Here is a 22,172-nt window from a genome sequence, read left to right as displayed (position 1 = left end):
TACGGAACCCTAAAAAGCAAAAAAAAATCAGAGCACCACTTTTTTGAATGTACACACACCTGTCATACTAACACCCGGACCTTAATAACGAAGAAACCTTGAAGTAAAATGTGTTCTCAAACTACTAGTAAGTAGGTACCTACTACTGGAAATTCTAACTACCAAAAGAACTTGTAAAAGTCTATTGGAGGTGTTTTACTAATAAAGGCGATTCGTTCATTCAGCGATTAAAGTCAAAGCTTTTAAACCGATTCGAGCTTTATCCAGTCGCTACTGGGTAGACTGATGGACGGTTTATTTTTATTTCAGTTCATTAGATGCCTATTCCGGGAATTCGTAGTAGATAGCATCTTCAGTAGTTCAGATGTGCCGACAAATCGACCGCTGACATATTCATCCCAACATGGCAATTAAAATACGGTGTGAATCTAACCTGACTACCTCTAAAACGCGACAGGTCGAGATGGTAATGATGGAGGCACCCCGTACGGCACCCTCACTAACTGCGGGATAACGCGGGTGACGTGTGGGTGTGCAGGGCGTCCTGGCCCGCCACATAAAAAATAAAATTATTTAAATAAATATTTTAATTCGGTAGCATTGTACGTATTTCTCGGAAGGCCTCAATCTACGATCTTAAATGCTAAAAAAGTACGAAACCTTTGCTTCCCAGCTCTGACCTATGTTGGACGAGAAGTTGGTTGTTGGAGTTAAAGTTGGTATATCTGTAGATTCTTACTTATTCAAGGAATTCATAAGCGGGTGCCGGCTGGTCGTATGTCAAACAAAGCTCGCGGTTCAAGCGGCGTATTTGTGTTTAATGTCGAGGCTTACGGCAACTAGCCGTAGATAGTAGGGTGAACTTCTCATTTCTCAACTTCGTCATCATCATCAACCGATAGACGTCCACTGCTGGACATAGGTCTCTTGTAGGGACTTCCACACGCCACGGTCTTGCGCCGCCTGCTCCAGCGGCTCCCTGCGACTCGTTTGATGTCCTCCGTCCACATAGTGGAACGCTGCGCCTTCCGGTGCGAGGTTGCCATTCCAGCACCTTGGGACCCCAGCGTCTATCGGTTTTCCGAACCACATGCCCTGCCCATTGCCACTTCAGCTTCGCAACCCGTTGAACATTATGGAGAACTATCAGGCATGCAGGCTTCCTCACGATGTTTTCCTTTACAAACCTTTAAAGCAAGTGATACATAACTTCGAAACGTTAAAAGTTAAAGCCTGCCTGGGATTGAACACCGGACTCCTCGAATAGGAGGCCGACGCGACGTATTAACCACAGTATACCTAGCTAGATTGCAATGTTTTTAAGATATTGCAAAACTGCAAGTGTCAATGAAAATAATTCATAAATCGAGAAACAGAAAAAGCTCATTAAGAAGCCAGTTTCTTTGGGTCCATTACAGTTTCAAAACAAGGGTCACTCTAAGTGAATGCTATCGTAAAAACGTCTATCGAGGTCTTAAAGTTCATTAGAGTGGCCAATGATTTCCCGATAAAGGGGCCTCGTCGTAAGCCGCTTTGCTACGTTTCCAGCTATTTGCAAGTCAATGCTCTTTGCACAATGAGAAAATGATCGAAAATAATATTGCTTTGAAATAATATTTTGTAAGGATTTATGTATTTATCTCTATTATCATACTAATTTAAGACAAACTTATTAAGAACTAGCGACCCGCCCCGGCTTCGCACGGGTAGCTTATTTTCATTGGGATCTGTAATTTTATGAATATAAAATATGTTATGCCTATGTACGTTTTACTCAGGAAAAACGTAGCTTTGTACTGGTGAAAGAATTTTCGGCATTTTCGAAATCGGTTCAGTAGTTCCAGAGATTACTTCCTACAAACAAACTTATAAACTTTACTTCTTTATAATATTAGTATAACTAACTAGCACGTAGTCTACGTACGTAGATACCTATAGTGTAGGTATCTACGATCGTAGACTTCGTCACCTCGTAGTATAATATACCTACCTACCCCACGGTTCGTAGCAAGTAGGCAGGATAATTAGGTAGGTATTAGTGGTAAGAAATAAAAGGAAAAAGTACTGCAAAACTTCTTTATTTGTTTCACGTAAGTCATTTTCGCCAGAGTCGTCGTTATCAGTTCAATTTTTTTAAAGCATTTTTTTAATTCTCTTTTTTCGTCACAAAAAAATTATTGCATAATAGAACGCTTTTCCACAAGATATATTGATCAATCAAACTTATACTACTAAGTTTAAAAGAATAAAAAATTTACACGACTGTCGATTAATATAGGTAATGTAAAAACGTTCTAGTCTAAAATAATTACATTTTGTATACAATAGTCTAAGTATAAAAATATATCAGAGTCCAATTGCATGCATATTTCGTTATATTACTTGAAGTTTACAAAGAAACAATCAATAATAATAATCTTTGTTTGAATATTGTACAATAAATAGTTACTCTTGTTAACATTAACTCATTGGTCCGTAAGCGATTTAAGGCTTTACCACACAGATCTATGATTCCGAGAAAACTTTCTTCTAAGTTAACATTACAGTCAAACCGTATTTACGTTTCGATTTCAATGTTTGAAATTTTAGTTACTATGATTAGGTAGCTGCGATGCTTAATTATTATTGTTCTTATGAATTACAAGCAAATGGGCAATCGGGTCACTTCATGGTAAATGATTACCGCCGCCCATGAACAGCGCACCATTGAATTGCGTTGCATGAGGAAGCTGGTTCCATAGTTCCATAGGTATTTTGCAGAAAACACCTGTCATAGCCTAGCATGTTTATATGAAAAAATGATATTAACTAATTGAGTTGATTAGTTTACTTGCGAGAGCTAGGCCTTTTAACACAGGTATATTTCCGTACTTAACAGAATAGGCCTCAGAAACAAAATGTTAATTAATACAAATCACAAATTAAGAAATAATTTTCATTTCATTTCATAGCGAGAGGTAGAAGAAGTACCAGGCATCCAGGAATCGTGCAGAGGTATGGTAGAGTCTTTAATCTATGTGATCGCTTTAGTCAGTTCTCTGTATGGTCGCTTCACGCCTCGGCTCCCGGGTTCTGCGTCTGTGCGGTGGCGCCGCTGGTGGTGGATACACTGTCAGGGTCTGCCTCCCGGACGCCCATCCAGGGTAACCGCTTCTGCAGTTCCGCCCTAGGACAAAGATTTACATGAATCTTATAACCTGATGATTTAGGTCCTATATATTATTATTTATGACAGTGGCAACCTATTTTTTGAAGTGAAGCTTCTATAATTGTGTTGCACGTTCAGTCATCATCATCATCATCATGAGCAACCCATCGCCAACTCACTATAGAACACAGGTCTCCTCTCAGAGTGAGAAGGGTTTTGGTCATTTACTTGTGCTATAAAACCTACCTACCTACCAAATTTCATGATTCTAGGTCAACGGGAAGTACCCTATAGGTTTTCTTGACAGACACAACGGAGAGACAGACAGACAACAAAGTGATCCTTTTAGGGTTCCTTTTTTCCTTTTGAGATTCGGAACCCAAAAAATAAATACTTGAAATGAGAAGAGCTTTTTGGCTCTCGGGAATTTAGGTTATTTAAGTACTTAGTAAGTACCTTCAGAAACAACTAAGAATTTAGGCATTACGTCTAAAGGGTTTACGGGTTTAGAGATAAGACTGAAGTAATTTAGCTGAAACTGGTAAAGGGTTGCCAAATTGCCAATCTTGGGGAGATTAAATGTAAACAAACTAACAGACGACGGCCTCGAGCCAGGTAAATATAGCATGCGACAGGTCGAGATGGCAATCGAGGAGAAAAAGCCCGCAGACCCGCACAGCCCCCGTGCTAAGCCGGCGGTGGGGGCGAGTGCGGGTAACGTGCGGGGTGTCCCCCGCCTCATACCCCGATTGCCATCTCAACCTGTCGCGGACTATAGGTATGTCACAAGCTTTTAGCAAGAATATAATAATTATTATGGTTTAATAGCCGAGTCCTGCGTCTTTGTCCGCGTGGATTTAGGTTTTAAAAATCCCATGGTTTTCCGGAATAAAAAGTAGCCTATTATTACTCTCAAGGTCTGCAAAATATCACGTCGATCTGTTACTCCGTTGTAGCTTGATTGAAGGACAAACAAACACACCTTTGCATTTTCTATAATTTGCACCATTCAAAACCTCAAGTTACTGAACTAGCAGCTTATGTTGTACCCATGTTATGTCAGTCAGTTCTGTTATTTGTATACATTAAGGAACCTTCTCAATGTGATGTGGTACTTACCGGTATCTAGGGTGGTTGATGGCGTACACCCATGGGTCTATGCAGGATACAATTTTCGCGCACACCGCTGGTATCATCGTCGCAACCGGTGTTAGTAGACTCCTAAAATAAAACAAAACAAATTCATCATCATCATAATCAACCCATTGCCAGCCCACAACGTGCCACTATTGATCACAGGTCTCCTCTCAGAATAAGAAGCGTTTAGGCCATTGTATGCCACGCTGCTGGCCCAATACGGATTGGCAGATTTCACACATATTTGAGAACATTATGGAGAACTCTCAGGCAGGTTTCCTCACGATGTTTTTCTTCACCGTAATACTTCTCCTTCTCTACCCTCTATATATAATAATATTTAAGTAAGTAATTGCTTAAAACACACATTAAGTTCCGAAAAGTTAGAAGTGGGTGCCTGGGATCGAACTCTCGACCTCTCAATTAGGGTAAAAAACTTTAAAAGGGTCTTAACCCTTGGGCACTGGGCTAAAAAAACAAATAAGGTACCTACACAGTACACATTTTAATTTGCTCTACTATATGTATTCAAGTTATTGTGAAAATCAGAACATGATTTTTTCAAAATTTCGCACAAGAATACTTACTTATTTTTTTTTACAATTAATTTTTAAATATCTGGGTTTGCTTAAAACGAATAAGTGCATTTCTAAATAACATTAAGGTAAGGCGTATTGATAACATGAACGGAAATACCGGCTTCCTTTATTTCCATATTCTTTTCAAGAATTTTTTCGGAACTCACGTGAGCCGGTCCGATTTGCATTTTTTTCTCATTAAAACCTTGGCACCTAGTTTCTTTAAAGAAAGGATTAACATACTTATCACTTATAACAATTATCGGAAAAACTTGTGAAGAGGCAGGACAAGCGTGTGTGGTGTGGTACTTAAACTCTCAGGAAGTACATCCAAACAAGTTGATAAACATTATTATGCCCAGCGACATTCCCTGAAATCCTCGTCGACCTGGGTAGTCTGCTTGGATTGCGGACTGAGCTTGGCTGGCTGTAGTGATCCAATGCGGTAGGGAGCTCTACCAACCAGAAACTCAAGAAAGAAGAACCCAGAAAAAAGTTACGGAAAATCCTCTATCTTTACGAGCAGACAAACAACAATAAAACAAAAACAAGGATGAAGAAACTAAGGCATCGACTTTCTCAATGAACTCTTTAATTACGTCTTATTCTGCCAATTTGAGGAGGTCGTCATTTCAACACCTTAGCACTCCAAAGTCTATCGGTTCTTCGGTACTTATTTGTATAACATATGGTAATTTTACCTGTCTCCAAAAGCCCCAATCATGGCGACGAAGGCGTACGGCGTCCACGAGCAGACGAACAGGAAGAAGATGGTAAAGGCCACTTTGGCGATCCTGATCTCCACGCTTTTGCCAGCGTCTTCCTTGCCCGCGGCGAGGGATTTGACGTTCATCTTCTTAGCTTGCTCCTTTAGCATTTTCTCGTGGAGACGGACCTGCAAACAAAGACATTATGAAGCGAAGCTTCTTAACTGGCTTTGGAATTAGCACCTAAATGCGGAAACGCAGTTATTATCCATATGAGTGAGCAAGGTAGAGTACAGTTTCGCTTCTGTCGGGTTTCCTGCGACACGTCATTTTTACTTCCCACTGTGCGTCATTCTGCGGATTATCACGCACGGCCGACGACCACGAACAGCGAGGCACCGCGCACAAGGCTCGGACGACGTTTACGACGTGTCTGTTCTACCTCGAACGAACAACGACGCGGACGAAGTGTCTGCTCTACCACGGACGATACCCTTCGCATGGTGCGTCCGCGTCGGTGCGGGCTGATCCGCGTCCGTCCGCGTCCGCAATATCACGCACTGTGGGAAGCCTTTAACTTGTCTTGATAAATCTTTGCATCTTAAGTGATCCCTGTACGACAAAACAAAGACACCGTAAAACCCACAGAAGGAGCATGTGACACATTAATAAATCACTGAAAATGCGTGTGACGTCACGAACAAGATTCGACCGCATCCAGCGTATCGAAAATATATCATAACTAGCTGACACGCCCCGGCTTCGCTCGGGTGGAGTTTAGAAAATTGAGGGGAGGTTGAATTAAATTTTGCTCTCCGTAAGAACCATCCTCGTACTTCAAGGAATATTATAAAAAAAGAATTAGCGAAATCGGTTCAGCGGTTCTCGAGATTTGCGATGAGCAACACATTTAGTGATTCATTTTTATATTATAGAGAAGATTTTCATTTATGTGTTTATGAAATATTTAAATGCCCAGTTGTTGTAACTCGTAAGTCGTCTTTAAAACGATTAGAATCGCTTCCGTCATAACCGCGGCCCGATCCCTTTTGATGTCGGAAATAAATTAATTTCTATGCGAAGCCTTCCCGAATCCGATTGTCAAGGATGGAAATCATTTTTATGGCAGTCTAATTTCTTTCGCCTTTGTGTTATTCTAGCTATGACACCATAATTAATTTAAAAAAATATTTTCTAATGATGCCCGTGACTTAGTCCGCATTCGGTTTTTAAAAATCCCATGGGAACTTTTTGATTTTCTGGGATAGAAAAAGTAAAAAGTGATTAAAAATACAAATTCCAAAAAATATAAAACAAGACATAAACTTAAAAACATTTTAGAATAAAAACTCAAACTATTTCAAATACCTACGACAACTCGTAGGCTATCGAAATCCGTCGCATCCCCTAAGAATAGCATATTTTCAAAACATACTTAACATTTTCCTATTTTCCTAGGAATGAAATACATCTCTAAGCATATCAGCCTGGGAAATATTTGAACGGAAACCAGCATCGGTCGATCGACGCAAGCAATATTGGACTGACTTAGCTGACCTAGTGCCCACGATTCTTTATATACTTTAGATACTTAGGCAAGTACATTCTCGTATTTTTGCACGTCTCTTTACCACTAAATAAAACAAGGGCTTAAAATTTTTGTTAACTCTTTGTATGTAGGTACAATGTAGCATGTCATGTTCGGACTTCTAAATCGAACTCTACCCTGATTATTATAAAATGTTAAAGTTTGATGTGCCTACTCCGGAATAGGGTAATCTCCGGAACCAATGAAATGATTTTGGAAATTCTTTCACTGATATACCTAATACCTATAGCTATATATATCCCTGGGGCTATAAATTATATCATGCGGACGAAGTCGTGGGACAAAGCTAGTGAAAATAAAAGGCCTAACTCACTGAATGACTTTCGAGTATCTACCCTCAGCTCAAACCCTTATAATAAGGTCGAATTTTTCGAAATTCTCACGGGATATGGAATAAAGAGGATTTATATTTTCGTTAAGCGAAGTTACCAGTGTACCAAAAATATTGTTCTTTTGAATGTAGTGAGGTACTTAGTATTTTCTCAACTTAAAATAATTTATTGAGGGTATTCAATGCGCCCTGATTTTGAGAAGAAGCCTATAACAAACTCCAATATACATAGGTACATGTTATTGTTTTAATTCTCACAGTGCCATTTAGAACTAGCAAGAGTAGGTGTAAAATATTTTTAAACACGGTAACAAATCGACGGGCACTCCGGGATTTGGAGTTTTTCACTGAATTCTGTATCCATTTCAGGATTCAAGCTCTTGAATAGAATAGAACGCAAACAAATAAGCACGGATAAACCCCCCGCGAGCTGGGAGGCAGCGCGTTTTGCTCTTTTTTAGGGTTCCGTGCCTCAAAAGGAAAAAGGAACCCTTATTGGATTACTGTATTGTCTATAGCCCGTGATAGGTTGAGATGGCAATCGGTGTATGAGGCGGGGGACGCGCGCACACCCGCACGTCACCCGCGCTCGCCCGCACCTGGTTACCGCAGGGGCTATGCGGGTATGCTGGGCGTTCCCTCCCCGATTGCTTTTTCAACGTGTCCCCTACTATATGTATCTGTCTGTCTGTCTGTCAAGAAATCTATAGGGTGCCTACTTCCCGTTGACCTATAATCATGAAATTTGGCAGGTAGCAATGGTTAGCACAAGAGGAAAACCGTGAATTTGTGGTTCCATCACAAAAAAATTAAAGATTATTGTTCCCAAAATAATTAGTCTACAAAATCCAAGATGGCGCTGTCCGTCATTAACTTGCAAAATTGTATCATACCTACTGGTTTGAGATATTTTTTTTGAATCTTTATTTTTGACGGGGCTTTATCGCATTGCGATAATGTCGCCCCCGTATACAAATCAACTTAATATGTCTATTAAATTTTAAATACTAAAAACCGTATGGTGCGGAACTACGGTGCTTCGTGTGTGAGTCCGACTCGCACTTGACCGGTTTTTAACATTCTTTATCCGTCCAGTCTGTTTCTGTACAGTTTTTTAATCGCTTCGGACACGTAGTTCGCTTTGGTAAATTCGAGCAAAGTTTGTCCTATTGAAACGGTAAACGTTAAGTACCGCACAGAAGGGTTCCGTACCATCGTACGTGAAATAACACTTTTTAACTTTTTCAAATTTTCTTTTTTAAATTCATCATCAACATGATCAACCCATCACCGGCTCACTACAGAGCACAGGTCTCCTCTCAGAGTGAGCAGGGTTTTGGCCATAGTCTACCACGCTGGCCAAGTGCGGATTGGCAGACTTCACACACCTTTGAGAACATTATGGAGAACTCTCACTCACTCTTTTTTAAATTATTTGTTGTTATATCGGCAATAGAAATACACATTCGGTGAAAATTTCAGGTTTCTAATTATTATGGTTCCCGAGATACAGCCCGCTGATAGAGAGACAGACCGGAACCCAAAAAAACAAATATAATGCTAAAACCCAGTAGCCCCACATAACCCCTTTGTTTCCCCTGACGGAGGAGTATGCGTCAGGCATTTCCTGTGTATAAAAAAAAAAAAAAAAAGTTGTAGTTGGGATAAAATAAACTTTACCAAGATCGTTAACTGCTTTTACCTACTTACTGCTATCTATAGTATACATACTTATTTAATTAGCTCAGCTCTCGATTTTGTTACTAACTACAAAGAGGTGAAAGAGGAGTTAAGCAACTCGTTAAATCGTTTATCAGGTTGGAGTTCTTCGAGTGGGTGATACCTAGTCGAAGAAACACCCATATCTCTTCTAGGTAGAATACGAACTCCATGTAAGTATTACAGTTCGTAGGACTCACCGCATCCGATCCGAATCCGTGAAAATACGTTCCAAAGTAGTCATAGAAGTATTTGTATGGTAGTTTACGCACTAAACCGACTTCTGTCATCCGATTTCTTGCCGTCATCCGTGATTCTCCAATTGGGAACAAATATTCGGACCTAAGTAGCCGTCGCGCTGTTTGTATGAATGCTTACGCATTACCTCACATTCAGAGTGCGTACATAAGCGATATCCGAATTCGGTCCGAGTTTTTAATATCCGTATTTTCATGGATTCGGATCGGATGAACGCGTAACCGCTCTTAGAATTATCGCATTATGAAAATTCCGTAAAACGGGGACTGAAATATACAAGTCTTGAGTCGACAGATCGTTATCGTTTACGCCTGTAAAGCCTTAAAGCTTGGTTTAACTTTGATTGAGTGACTTGTTTCATAAAGATTAAGTATTAATTACTTAAGTACGTAAGATTATCACGAAAATAGATTTACTGATAAAACAAAATTGATTTATTTTTAACTAGATGATGCCAGCACGGTGGACTATATGGGCGAATCCTTCTTATTCTGAGAGGGCACCCATGCTCAGTAGTGAGCCGGCAATTGATTTATCATGATGGTTATTTATCCTTTATGTTCTTGCTAAGCTAATATTTTCCATTACTGTTAAATCAAGTGATATATAATTGCCTAAAACCGTGTGCTAACTCCGAAATGTTCGCGACGCGTTCCCTGGATCGAACCCCCGACCTCCCGAATGACTGACGTCCCGAATGACTGAGGCTGACGTCATACCACTAGGCTATCACCGCTAAGTAAAATAAATATATGAAAATTTATTTTTTCTCGTTTCACATGCTTTCAATGACTTCCCGTAAATAACTAAAAATATAGGATAAAAGATACAACTTTTGAAATTAGTCTGATTAAATTTAGCCAATATGAAATTCACTGTGAGAAAAAATATTAAATAACGGAGTCCCATTTCTCTGGGATCCTAATTTATTAGGCACTAGGGAGGCTGCGTGAAATAAAACCGTTGCTAAAAATTATATACAGGGATGATATAAATCAATTTGATATTTTATATTTTAATTAGGGCTTTACTTATGTCTCAATATTGTAATGATTATAGGCAGGAGTATGTGCTTTGTAACATTACTTAAAAATTGTATGTTTGAGACATTTAAACGATCTTTGTACGTACAAATACCCAGGGTTGGTATCCTATCTAGTACCACTAGCACTTTAAATGCTAATAAAATAATAATGTAATCGATTGCAAATGACCACTTTTTATAGATTTAAGTAAAATAACTTTTTACTTTGTTGAAAGGACTGAGGCATTTTTCGCTAAGAACGATATTTTTTCTATTCAGTTGATGAAAAAAGATCTAAGGGTTCAACAGCGAAATCTTTTAAGCCCGGAATATCAATCAGAATATTTATACACTTACACAAACATTTCGCATTTGAATAACGTGCCTTCTTGAGCGCCAGGATTAGAAAAAATATTGATTCGGCAAAAGTGCTCTACCAAAACACCGATCTGAATATGAGTGCCTTTTATGGGATTGTCGAGTTATTCATATTAAATAATCACCATGTAAAAATAAGTGACGTGTTGAAATTCTTAAAAATCTTCCTAGTAAATCCATATTAAGTTATATATTTATTAAATACTTACATACTAAATGCGAATTAAACTTGCGCTATAACTCTAAATTATACATAGGTTATTAGTTTTTTTCATTAGTAGGTACCTACCTATAGTTTATTCTATCTTATCTATGTTCGTCTTCGTTGGAACATTATAGTTACTACTAGCTTATGCCCACGACTTTGTCCGCATGGACTACACAAACTTCAAATCCCTATTTTATCCCCTAGGGTTGTATTTTCAAAAATCCTATCTTAGCGGATGTCTACGTCATAATAGCTATCTGTATGCCATTTTTCAGCCCGATGCGTCTAGACTCTAGTAGTTTGAGCTGTGTGTTGATAGATCATTCAGTCAGTCACCTTTTCCTTTTATAATATACTAGCTTATGCTCGCGACTTCGTCCGCGTGGACTACAAAATTTCAAAACCCTATTTCACCCCCTTAGGAGTTGAATTTTCAAAAATCCTTTCTTAGCGGATGCCTATGCATGCCAAATTTCAGCCCGATCCGTCCAGTAGTTTGAGCTGTGCGTTGATAGATCAGTCAGTCACTCAGTCAGTCATTCAGTCAGTCAGTCAGTCAGTCACCTTTTGCTTTTATATATATATAGATTTAGATGAAGCGAACCATTTAGTTGAACATTTACTATCGTTGTTTGCAACTGTTCTTTACAAAATAAGTGAAATTGGCAATACTTACAGCACTGAAGAGTTTAGAGTAGAAGAAGCTTATTAAAACCATCGGGATGACGTAACTCCAGATGAATATGCACATGACGAATAGCTTGGTGTCAGTGTCGTCCGTCAAGAAGTCGAAGGAACATGTCGTTAGGAAGCCCTCTGTAAAGAAGACTAGATTTACTATCTCATGGTTCAGCGGGGAGTAGAACAATTTTCATGAGTTTTATATGTACATAGGCTATTAGTAAATAAAATAAATGAATAAAATAAAAATATTTTTTACTCAATTAAACATTTACAACAATCGTCAAATGCATCTACCACTGGTTCGGAATGCCTTTCCTTCAGAGTAGACCCAGCAAAAAACTCAGCGGTTGCTCCTTTCAAAAATTTCATACACGCAATATTATGGCATGGGTCAATTGAAGTCCCGCGCATTGCTGGAGCGAGGTGCAGGTCTACGTTCTCTTATCATTTACATAATCTTCCATTGTGTACTAAGTTATGCTTTTTTTCAGGAACATATATTAGTAGGTACTGTATGTCCTCTCCTCTCATAATGAGAAGGGGTTAGGCCAGAGTCTGCCACGCTGGCCCAGTGCAGATTGACAGACTACACACATGTTTGAGAACATTATGGAGAAATCTCAGGTATGCAGGTTTCCTCACGATGCAGTGTTTTCTTTCACCGTTAAAGCAACTGATTTTGAATAGCTCAAAACTCTGAAAAGTTATAGATGCCTGCCCGGGATCGAACCCCGACCTCTGAATACTGACAGTTTAGAATTTAGATTCTAAAGTTCTAAGGAGTTACTTAAATGGACTAAAATAATTTCTTTACCAAACTACTTATCTCTATTTAAAAAACTTGTAATTTGAACGTATTCAATTGCGCATGAAATGAGCATTTCTTTTTAAGATGGCCGCCATAATGTTCTTACTTCTTCCAACGGATGAGCATAATTTCTTGCACAATTGGCGTTCCTAATAAGCCGTTAATCTTGGTTTAAGTACATACGCTCGGCCACGTAATTCTTTAATACTCTTTGTCTTTTCAATGGCATTTCACGTATAGTCCGTAAAAAATGACTCTTTACGTGCCATTGTAACTATATGGGTCAAAAGTACGGTTCACGGTTAAAATAAGGACTAAAATCGTATTTTTGACATTTGACACAAAAAGTTAAAATGGCGCGTGAGGAGTTAAGTTTTACGCGTTATAATAATAACAATTTTGAACTTTCAAATAAAGAATTAAGTATTGCGCGATCCATGTATGAAGTTCTAAAAGCAATATGAGCTGTTACCTGGCACGAATTTGCCCCAGACCCTGAATGCAGGTAGGAAGGTGAACGGCAGAGCCCACACCCAAGTGAACAGGATGAGCAGCAATGCCTGCACTCGCGACAGTCTTCCGTCTAGTGGGCTTGATATTGTCCTGGAGTCAAAAGTTAAAGCAACTGTAGTTTAAACCTGAATAGCTGTAGCCTCAACTAGTACTAACATTTTGTGTGGGTGTAAACAGGTGTTGTATACTGGCTCATAGTTGGTGGAGATAAATTTAACGACGCGTCGAAGCAATTTTATAGCGAATCGTCTGCACAGTACTCGTATATGGCAGATCAATCAAGTCAAGAGTAAATAGGCAATGGTCATTTTTTAGGCAACCGCGCTCCATCTTAGGCTGCATCATCACTTGCCAACAGGTTCGAAGTTCGGTCCGAGTTTTTTATATCCGTATTTTCACGGACGATCGGATGAGTGCGTAACCGAAAAACTCTAAAAGAAAACTTACTTATATCTATCATAGGCAATGACGACGTTTGAGATAGCGCCTCCAATGCCGGACAGTGAGCCCAGCACACCGTATATATCGCACCCCAGCTGGTAGCCCATCATCCTTTGATGGAAGGAGTTCATCACTAGAAACGGCATTTCAATCATCATCGTGAGGTCGAACATTGCTAAATTGATCACGAACATATTGCTTGCACTGCGTAGTGATTTTGATCTGAAAAAGAGAATGAGTTTTTAACGGATTTATTAAACCCTCGGTCAATTGACTGAGTGTTTGAGGTTCCGTACCCAAAAGGTAAAACGAAACCCGATTAATGTCACTCTACTGTCTGACTTTATGTCCGCGTGTCACGGTTCTTTAGTGAACGAAATGAGTTACAAACCTGAAATGTTGGTAATTGGCTTCATTAGAAAGCTCAGAGTCACTCAGCGGGCGATGGAGAGAGCTATGCTCGGAGTTTCTCTACGTGATCAAATCAGAAATGAGGAGATCCGTAGGAGAACTAGAGTAACCTAAGTTATTTGAAATAGCTTTATTTTACTATCATCAACCCATCGCCGCTCACTACAGGGAACAGGTCTCCTCACAAAAGGCCGGCAACGCATCGGCCGGCGGTTGCTCTGGTGCTGCAAATGTTCATAGGCGACGGTAGTCACTTAACATCAGGTGACCCGCCTGCACGTTTGCTCGCTATCTCTATTTAAAAAAAAATGAGAACACTTTGTCCACATATAGGTTTATTAGGAAAATTCTAAATCTTACATAAAACATCAACGTAACGTACAGGCATTTCCGTAAAAACTTCTAATGAAATAACTTTACGGAGAGTTTCAAATTTTATAAGTAGGTAAGTAAGTAGTACGTATACCGTAAAAAGTTAAATTATTTCCTGGATAAACTTCTAACGAAGTTCTTAGTAAGCTGCAAAGTAATATTCAATAATGTAAAAATGAATAGAGCAAATTGAGTTGTTTTCAATCTAGATTCTATAGATGAACAATATTACGGCGTGGATTTTGAAATTGTGGCTGACGTGGGTCTAATTCCAATTTTGCTCACCTGAAATATAAGTTGGTGGCACTGTATAAAATGGAGCAATACCTACCTATTTTTTGTAACAGATAAAATCAAGATTATAGATGATCTTTACCAAAGTTTAAAAAATCTGCACCTAATAAGAACAATTTTTGTAATTCGTGGATTCTGTGATTCGTGGAATATTAAAAAAACATACTTTTCTCTAGTACGCACCCTTAAAATGGCACAGATTATACAATACAGTAACAGATAAATAGAATGGGAGTAAAAATGTGCCGACGAAGAACTCTGAACATCAGAATCGTTTTCCAAAGTTCAGGCGGCGCGGCGGCTCACAACTTTTCCTGTAACACTCGCTTGGATTACATCGATGTACGAAACTCCATCAGTACTTACTCCTTATTCTTATCACAAAAATATGAGCTGTTTGTAGGAGAAAAAGAAACATAATCGCGGGATATGTTGAACGTTTCAGTGTCAAATGACATATCATTTGAATCCATTCCAATGTTGGCGTGAATTCAAGCAGAGTACTCACCTAGCCGTGTAACATGTAACGTATCTGATACTGTATCAAAAAATACGTAGGCACGAGCCCGTTGCGAGCCGCCCGCGCGTGGAGCGCAGTAAGTTCGCAGTGACCCCCCGAATGGCGGTATCACTGCGAACACAAAGGCAGGCAGCTCGCAGTGTACGCGTGGACGGCGACACGTAGCTGGATACGCGGTGACCCACGAGCCGTACCCACTTGCAGGTTGATACTGTATCAGATACGTTACATGCTACACGGCTAGTGAGTACCCTTGCACACGATAAGAGCCCTCGTGTAACCTCGATCCGTCTGCAGGCAGGAACAGGCGGGCATAAGCGCTTAGGTTTCCTCGCAAATGCACAATTCACTTCGCCGAACACTTTGGGGCGTATTTCACATGAACAGCGGCGAACACGGATCCATCATCTTTTGGGGGTTGAATCAATAATCGCTACAATCTCAATTTGGCTGAATTTATCGAATTTTTGCTGCCACAATGCATTTTAAAGCACGAGAGTGTCGGCCAATCAAATATGATTGTAATCGTCACACTGTTGCTGTCATTTTACCGTTATTGAGGAGCTGACCAACTCGGTTGACGAAGATGGTATAAGAACAGATGTAATGGAGTGTCCATGATTATTGACAGTCACTATAGTAGCTTCATGATAACACTCTTAGCCCCGGCGACTGCTGAGTGCGTTTACAAACTTAATTAAATCACTGCCAAGTGATGGCAGTCAGCGCCACCCGATCGCCGAATTGTTCTGCCTTATTAACTCGAGCCCAACTCAAGCCAAACTTGAGCCAGTTTCAGTTACTGATTTATTTTGAATAAATTAAGTAAGTACTATTTTAACTTGTTTTACGAAAACGGTCAAGTTTGGAAAATATTGTGAAAGAAAGTCTCCTTTTAGGCGAGTTGTATGAAAACCTTCTCTATAAAGTTTTAAAACTTCGAAACTCCTGGAAATCTTGTTTTACAAACGCTGTAACTTTTAGTTTTTAACTAATTTGTATCACTAAGATCTAGTAGAAGGTTCTTCCAGTATCCATCTTTGCTGCCAAGTCGGAATCAGAAGTGGGATTAGGGGTTTATTTTTTGAATACCTTTGTAAATTCCCTTCCTTATCATCATCAGAGCTACATAAATTACCTCTAATCTGAAAATTTTCTTGTTTGTCAATTTGCTTGTTACCTTTTTACGAACTTATTTTAATATTTAGTAGGTACACAAGTAGCTTGTATTCTTGAAATTAAACTACGCAACAGTTTTTTTTTTAATTTATAGACTAGCAATTGGCTGCAAACCTATATCCACGCGAAAGAAGTCGCGGGCATCAGCTAGTATGTATATAGAAAACTCACGTGCTAAATATCCATATGACGATTCCATTCCCTGATATTGAAGCGAGGAACAGGCAGGAGTAAATGACTGCCAAGCCGAAGTGCCAGTACTTGCTAACTGCTGGGAACTCTCGCCAATGGTCGTGGACCATGCCCTGGTGCTCCTGTGGGATGTTCCAGCCTAGCATGTGCTCTACCACTTCTTGTGAGACCCTTGGAAAACAAAATAAAATGAAAACATTTTTAAACTGGTTCAATAGTCTATGGTTTAGGTGCACTGTCGATCAAAAATATTGTAATAACCAGCGAAGTGCGAGTCAGACTCGCGAATCGAGGGTTCCGTATTACAGTCGTATTTTTTCGGCATTTTGCACGATAAATCTTTCTTTTTGAGATACGGAACCCTAAAAAGAATTATAGAGTTTCGATTTTCATAATATTGAAACTTAAACTTTTATGAATAGTTTAACTATTAGTCCGAATTTTTTAAAATGAAAATATTACAATAAAACTTAAAGCTAGCCTTATCTAATTACTATCAAATCATGCCCGCGTGGAATGGTGCCAAGAATACTGGCTGCATTCCGATTTTATACAATGTTGCTTTGAATACAATAATTGTTACTGCTATATTACTTTAAATAATAAAGAACATTAAGTTCCAAGATAACTTGAATGCGTATTTTCAGATAGAAAGGGACTTAACAACCAAGTCGTTTAAATTAACCAATTTACATTCGTTTCGCTGATGGCACTCTCAGCGGGGGCTCGGGGGCTTCAGTCGGAGGTTTTTAGGGATCCGCAGCCAAATGATAAAACGGAGCCCTATTAATGTCACTCTGCTATCTGTCTGTCTGTCCACGTGTCACAGATCTCTAGCTCGTAGACGAAATGAGTTACAAAACTGAAAGTTTCGTATTTGGTGACTCAAAACTGAATATAGAATAGTTAGAAATTCAAATAAATTATTTTTCAGGGGGGGCCTCCCATAGATGAAAAAGGAGCCGAAAAAAATTTTTTTTACTCTAACATGTGGGATATACCTAATTTGTCATTGCTCATTGAGTAGAGTACGAATATTTTTTTTATTTTTTTATCTTAAAAATAATGAAATGAAAGGTCTATCTCAAAACTAAACTAGCTAGGAATATGAAATTTCGGTGTTTTATATACCATATACTGTATTTAAAACAACAAAATATATTGAAAACAACTATTCGTAAAGTAGTTGGTAAGCTGTGACCAAAACATAATTATGTACAGAACCCTAAAAGAGCGAGCCCCAACTCGCCCTTGGCCGTTTTTTCTTATTTTGTTTTGTGGATTTGTCAAATAAGATCCGTACTCTAAATTGCTTTTAAAATAAGTTATAGCAGAAATGTTTAATGAATGAAAGCTTTCAGGTTTGAAATATTAAATAAATTATTAACTAAGTATTTCTAGAACTTATTACTAGATTAGATTATGTTTGTTTGGTTTGTCCTTCAATCACACTGCAACGTAAACAGCCTATTTCATCTATCAATTTTTAAATATTTTTGAATATAAGGCCATACAACTTTGATTCCCTAATCTCATTGTATAGGTAAAACTTTTGAAATATGTAAAAAAACGCCAAAATATACAAAAAAAAAATTGTTAAAAAATCATGAGAAAATTAAAAAAAAATATTCGTTTCAAAACTAATGTACCCTACTTATTTAAAACTTGAAAAAGTAATAATTTAAGTAAAAGGGGGAAAAAATTGTTAAAAGCTGTTGAAATAAAATGAGCATTAGAGCATAATTATTGTATAAAAAAATACCAAAAAAATACTTACATTTTTAACGGCCAGGCCACTGGGCCGATGTCATCTGTGTAATTGCTCGCCATTTTGTGCACGTTTCACAACAAAATGGTCGGAGGAAGCCGGACTTTTGGAAAATAGACTATTTTTGCATTTGAATATATAAAAGAAATTCAATAGGTAAGTAATGATGAGTAGTTGTGATGACGAAGTGAGTAGTCCGACGGAGTCAGTCGCTTCTCACTTGTGTCTGTCACACCGCGACGTACTCGTTTTATATCGTCCCGAAGTGCGTGACGGTTAATTCCTTAATTTAATAAAATAGTAAAGCTTCTAGTTTATTTGGTCAAATGTATTACATGTTGAGTATTCTTAGTGGAGAGTAATTCCTTTTAATTTGATTGTTTCTTTCAATAGGATCCACGCTGCGATGTAACAAGGTATGTTTAAACGTGTTCACCTGTATGCGTATTTAATTATTTTATTAATTGGATTTACATAAATAATTACAAAGTTATTATTAGCATTATTGTCCCAATAAAACACCCATCATTATATTATGACTAGCTTATGCTCACGACTTCGTCCGCGTGGACTACATAAATTTCAAGCCCCCATTTAACCTGGTGGAATTTCGAAAAATATTTTCTTAGTGGATGTCTACTCTTTTCAAAGAATACACCCTCCAAATTTCATATCTCTAGGACCAGCGGCTTAGGCTGTGTATTGATATATAAGTCAGTCAGTCAGTCAGTCAGGTTTTTGAATTTTATAAATAAAGATTAATTAATTAATGAAAAGGAGTTACGACTCCAGCAACGAGAAATACAGAAATACAAAATAAGAAATGAGTTTTTTTGTGTTTTAACGATTTCCATAATAATAGTTTCCTATCAATGATTTTTAGTCTGTTTCGTAGTGCCTATTTATTTTCATTTTTCATTAATCACTGTTGTTAGTATTTCGTATTTTTGCAATATTATCATCATCATCTCAACCCATCACTGGCTCAAGTCTGCTCTCTAGATCAGAATGGTTTAGGCCTAGTTTACCACTGGTTGGCCAAATGCGGGTTGGCAGACATCTTTACACACCTTTGAGAATATGGTGCAGGTTTCGCAGTAATGCCGGTTTTCTCACGATTGCAATATGAATTCATAAAATTAAGCTCGGAAGTTGTTATACTGAAAGAGGCACCTACCTAAGTAAGTAGTTCCATTTAGGGCGCCACGGCAGAGGATGATTTGCGTCGAGTCATGAGTATCTCTCTTAGTAGAGAATATGGCTCCAATTTTTAAATATTTGCTTCAAGATTACTAAATTTTCGCAGTTACAAATGTCAACTTACTTAAATAAATAGGTGGCAAATTACATAAAAGTTTAGCTAGATATGAGCCAGAGTAAGACAAAACATGATATTTTATAGGATTTCGCGCTCCAATTCAAATCTGGTACTGTATGTACAGTCCCTATAACCATATTTCTAAACTAAGCCGAATAGTCAACAAGAGCATTACGCGAGACGAGATTGCGGCCGGGACCCAGTTTGGGACACGACAGCAATCCGCGCGGCGAGCCCCGAGACGTGCTAAGAATATGGCCCTCATTCTGAGTAGTTTGTATTTGCTTACAAAATACTAAATTTTCGCTGCATTAAGTAAATGTTGAGCTAAGTTGTTGTCGTTAAAAGTAAAACCTAGTTTTTATTGGTTGAAACATTTTAATTTGTTAAAATTAAAATAAGTCTATAAACTTTTCAACTACTTAGTTTATGTTGAACTTTGCTGGTGTCTTTTTGTTAACGCTATTCTAGATTGATTGATTTGACTATAACTACTTAATTGATACTAACTTAGTATTTATTGACCAAGGGATTAGAGTCATTGCTGCGTTGATATAAATTTTAAACTGTGACAAAACTTAGACCATTGAAAAATCAAATCGTAGGCCTCTACGAAACTACGAGGCTCTACGAGTGATGATTTAAGTATAAGTATTAATCTTATTTCCTATTCCATTATGAATCCATACTACTTACTTAATATTATAAATGCGAAAATGTATTTGTCTGTCTGTCTGTTACTATTTCACGGCCGATCCGATTTTGACGAAATTTTATATAAGTAGGTACTCATAGCTTGCGTTATGAAGTACATAAATTAAGTTAAGAAATTAAAATAAATTAAGAATTCCCACGGGATTATTAAAACGTAAACCCACACAGACTAAATTGCGTGTCATCATCTAGTAAATAAAAAAAACATCTGATTATATTGATAGGCATATTATTGTCAAAGTTATCCGATTAGTGTAAAGTTGGCGCTAAGCTTCTATAGGCAATTATAATATTATTCATTTATATAATCCTGTTAAGGCGACCACGAGTGTCATAATACTCATAATGCTTATTTTCTGACAGCGTATAGGATTTCAATTATAATAAATTCTTTCACTTCATCGGAAAGCCACTTAAGCGAATCGTATAATCCTGAACGGTTTAACTAAAAATAATACGGAGTTCAGGTAGGTATATATAGGCCACAGGTAGGTATATAGCAGAAATAAATAGGTTATTACTTAGGTAGTAATAATCGATTGTGTATTGTGTAAACTTAATTTCATCATCAACTGATAGACGTCCACTGCTGGACATAGCTCTCTTGTAGGGACTTCCAAACGTCGCTTAACTATGGGCCTCATAAGAAAGCTCGGAGTCACTCAGTGGGCGAAAGAGAGAGCTATGTGTGGAGTTGAAGTGGCAATGGGCACAGGGCACGTAGTTCGTAAAACTGATAGACGTTGGGATCCCAAGGTGCTGGAATGGCGACCTCGCACCGAAAAACGCAGCGGTTGGAAGACGGGGGGTCTTGTTGATGCCCGCGACTTCGTCCGCGTGGATTTAGGTTTTAAAAATCTTCAATTTTTCGGGATAAAAAGTAACCTATGTCCTTTCCTGGGATGCAAGCTATCTCTGTACCAAATTTCGTCAAAATCGATTGAGCCGTTGAGCCGTGAAAAGCTAGCAGACAGACAGACAGATAGACACACTTTCGCATTTATAATATTAGTATGGATGAAGGTCTGGTTCACTATTTTTGAAATTAGAGCTTTCAAATCATTTTCAAATAGAAAATAGGTTTATATTATTTTAGTCCTTGGCTCAACATTTCTTTAATTAATAAAAGGCAAGATTTAATTAAAAGATACAGCAAACATCTACTTTGTCCGTCATCGAGCGACGCACTGGCGCCTTATATCCCTAAGTCTCTAGAGAATTTATGTGGTTCATTATGTAATATCACATTCCTGCCTTCTCTTACTATGTACCGAATCATAAAACCCTCATAGTTACACGTGGTTCCGTATATAAACTGAAAATACAAAGTTGAATCCTGTTTAAACCTCTGATTTTTCGTTTACTGAGCACGGGTCTCCTCTCAGAATGAGAAAGCCCACAGTTAGTACTATTATATTATTCTGTGCCCACAAACCACAGTCCATCCTGCTGGCCAAGTGCGGATTGGAAGACTTTGTAATCTAAGAAAACATTAAAGATAATTTTCAGGCATTCATGTTTTATTTCACCCTTAAATCAGTACCCTTATTATAAATGCGAAAGTGTGTTTGTTTGTTGGTTTGTCCTTTAATCACGTCGCAACGGTGCAACGGATTGACGAGATTTTTTGTATGGGTATAGTGGAAAGTGACATAGGCTACTTTTTATCCCGGAAAATCAAAGAGTTCCCATGGGATTATTAAAAACCTAATTCCACGCGGACGAAGTCGTGGGCATCAGCTAGTATATAATAATATACAATAATCAGCTAGTATATAATAATATATACAATAATTTAGTGATATTTAATTTGGTAAAATTAAAATAACAAGAAAAACTGGCTAATTTTTTTCATAAAGAG

At 38.2% G+C, this 22,172-nt stretch overlaps 1 protein-coding gene across 1 annotated transcript; it reads right to left on the bottom strand.

The window, feature by feature from the left end:
• Positions 1-2,062: 2,062 nt before the first annotated feature.
• Positions 2,063-18,523, bottom strand: Rh5 (Rhodopsin 5). Its single transcript, XM_034975530.2, has 8 exons — positions 18,289-18,523; positions 16,491-16,682; positions 13,550-13,765; positions 13,062-13,192; positions 11,774-11,913; positions 5,565-5,758; positions 4,268-4,369; positions 2,063-3,166 (listed from the first exon to the last, which is right to left on the bottom strand). The coding sequence occupies exons 1-8, from the start codon at positions 18,339-18,341 to the stop codon at positions 3,052-3,054; spliced, it is 1,143 nt and encodes a 380-aa protein (XP_034831421.1). The 5' UTR covers positions 18,342-18,523; the 3' UTR covers positions 2,063-3,051.
• Between the last annotated feature and the right edge of the window lie 3,649 nt (positions 18,524-22,172).

This window comes from Maniola hyperantus, chromosome 14 (assembly GCF_902806685.2).
Source record: "Maniola hyperantus chromosome 14, iAphHyp1.2, whole genome shotgun sequence".
Taxonomy (NCBI): Eukaryota; Metazoa; Arthropoda; class Insecta; order Lepidoptera; family Nymphalidae; genus Maniola; species Maniola hyperantus.
The sequence above is the reverse complement of the archived record's forward strand: the minus strand, read 5'-3'. Positions and strand labels throughout refer to the sequence as shown.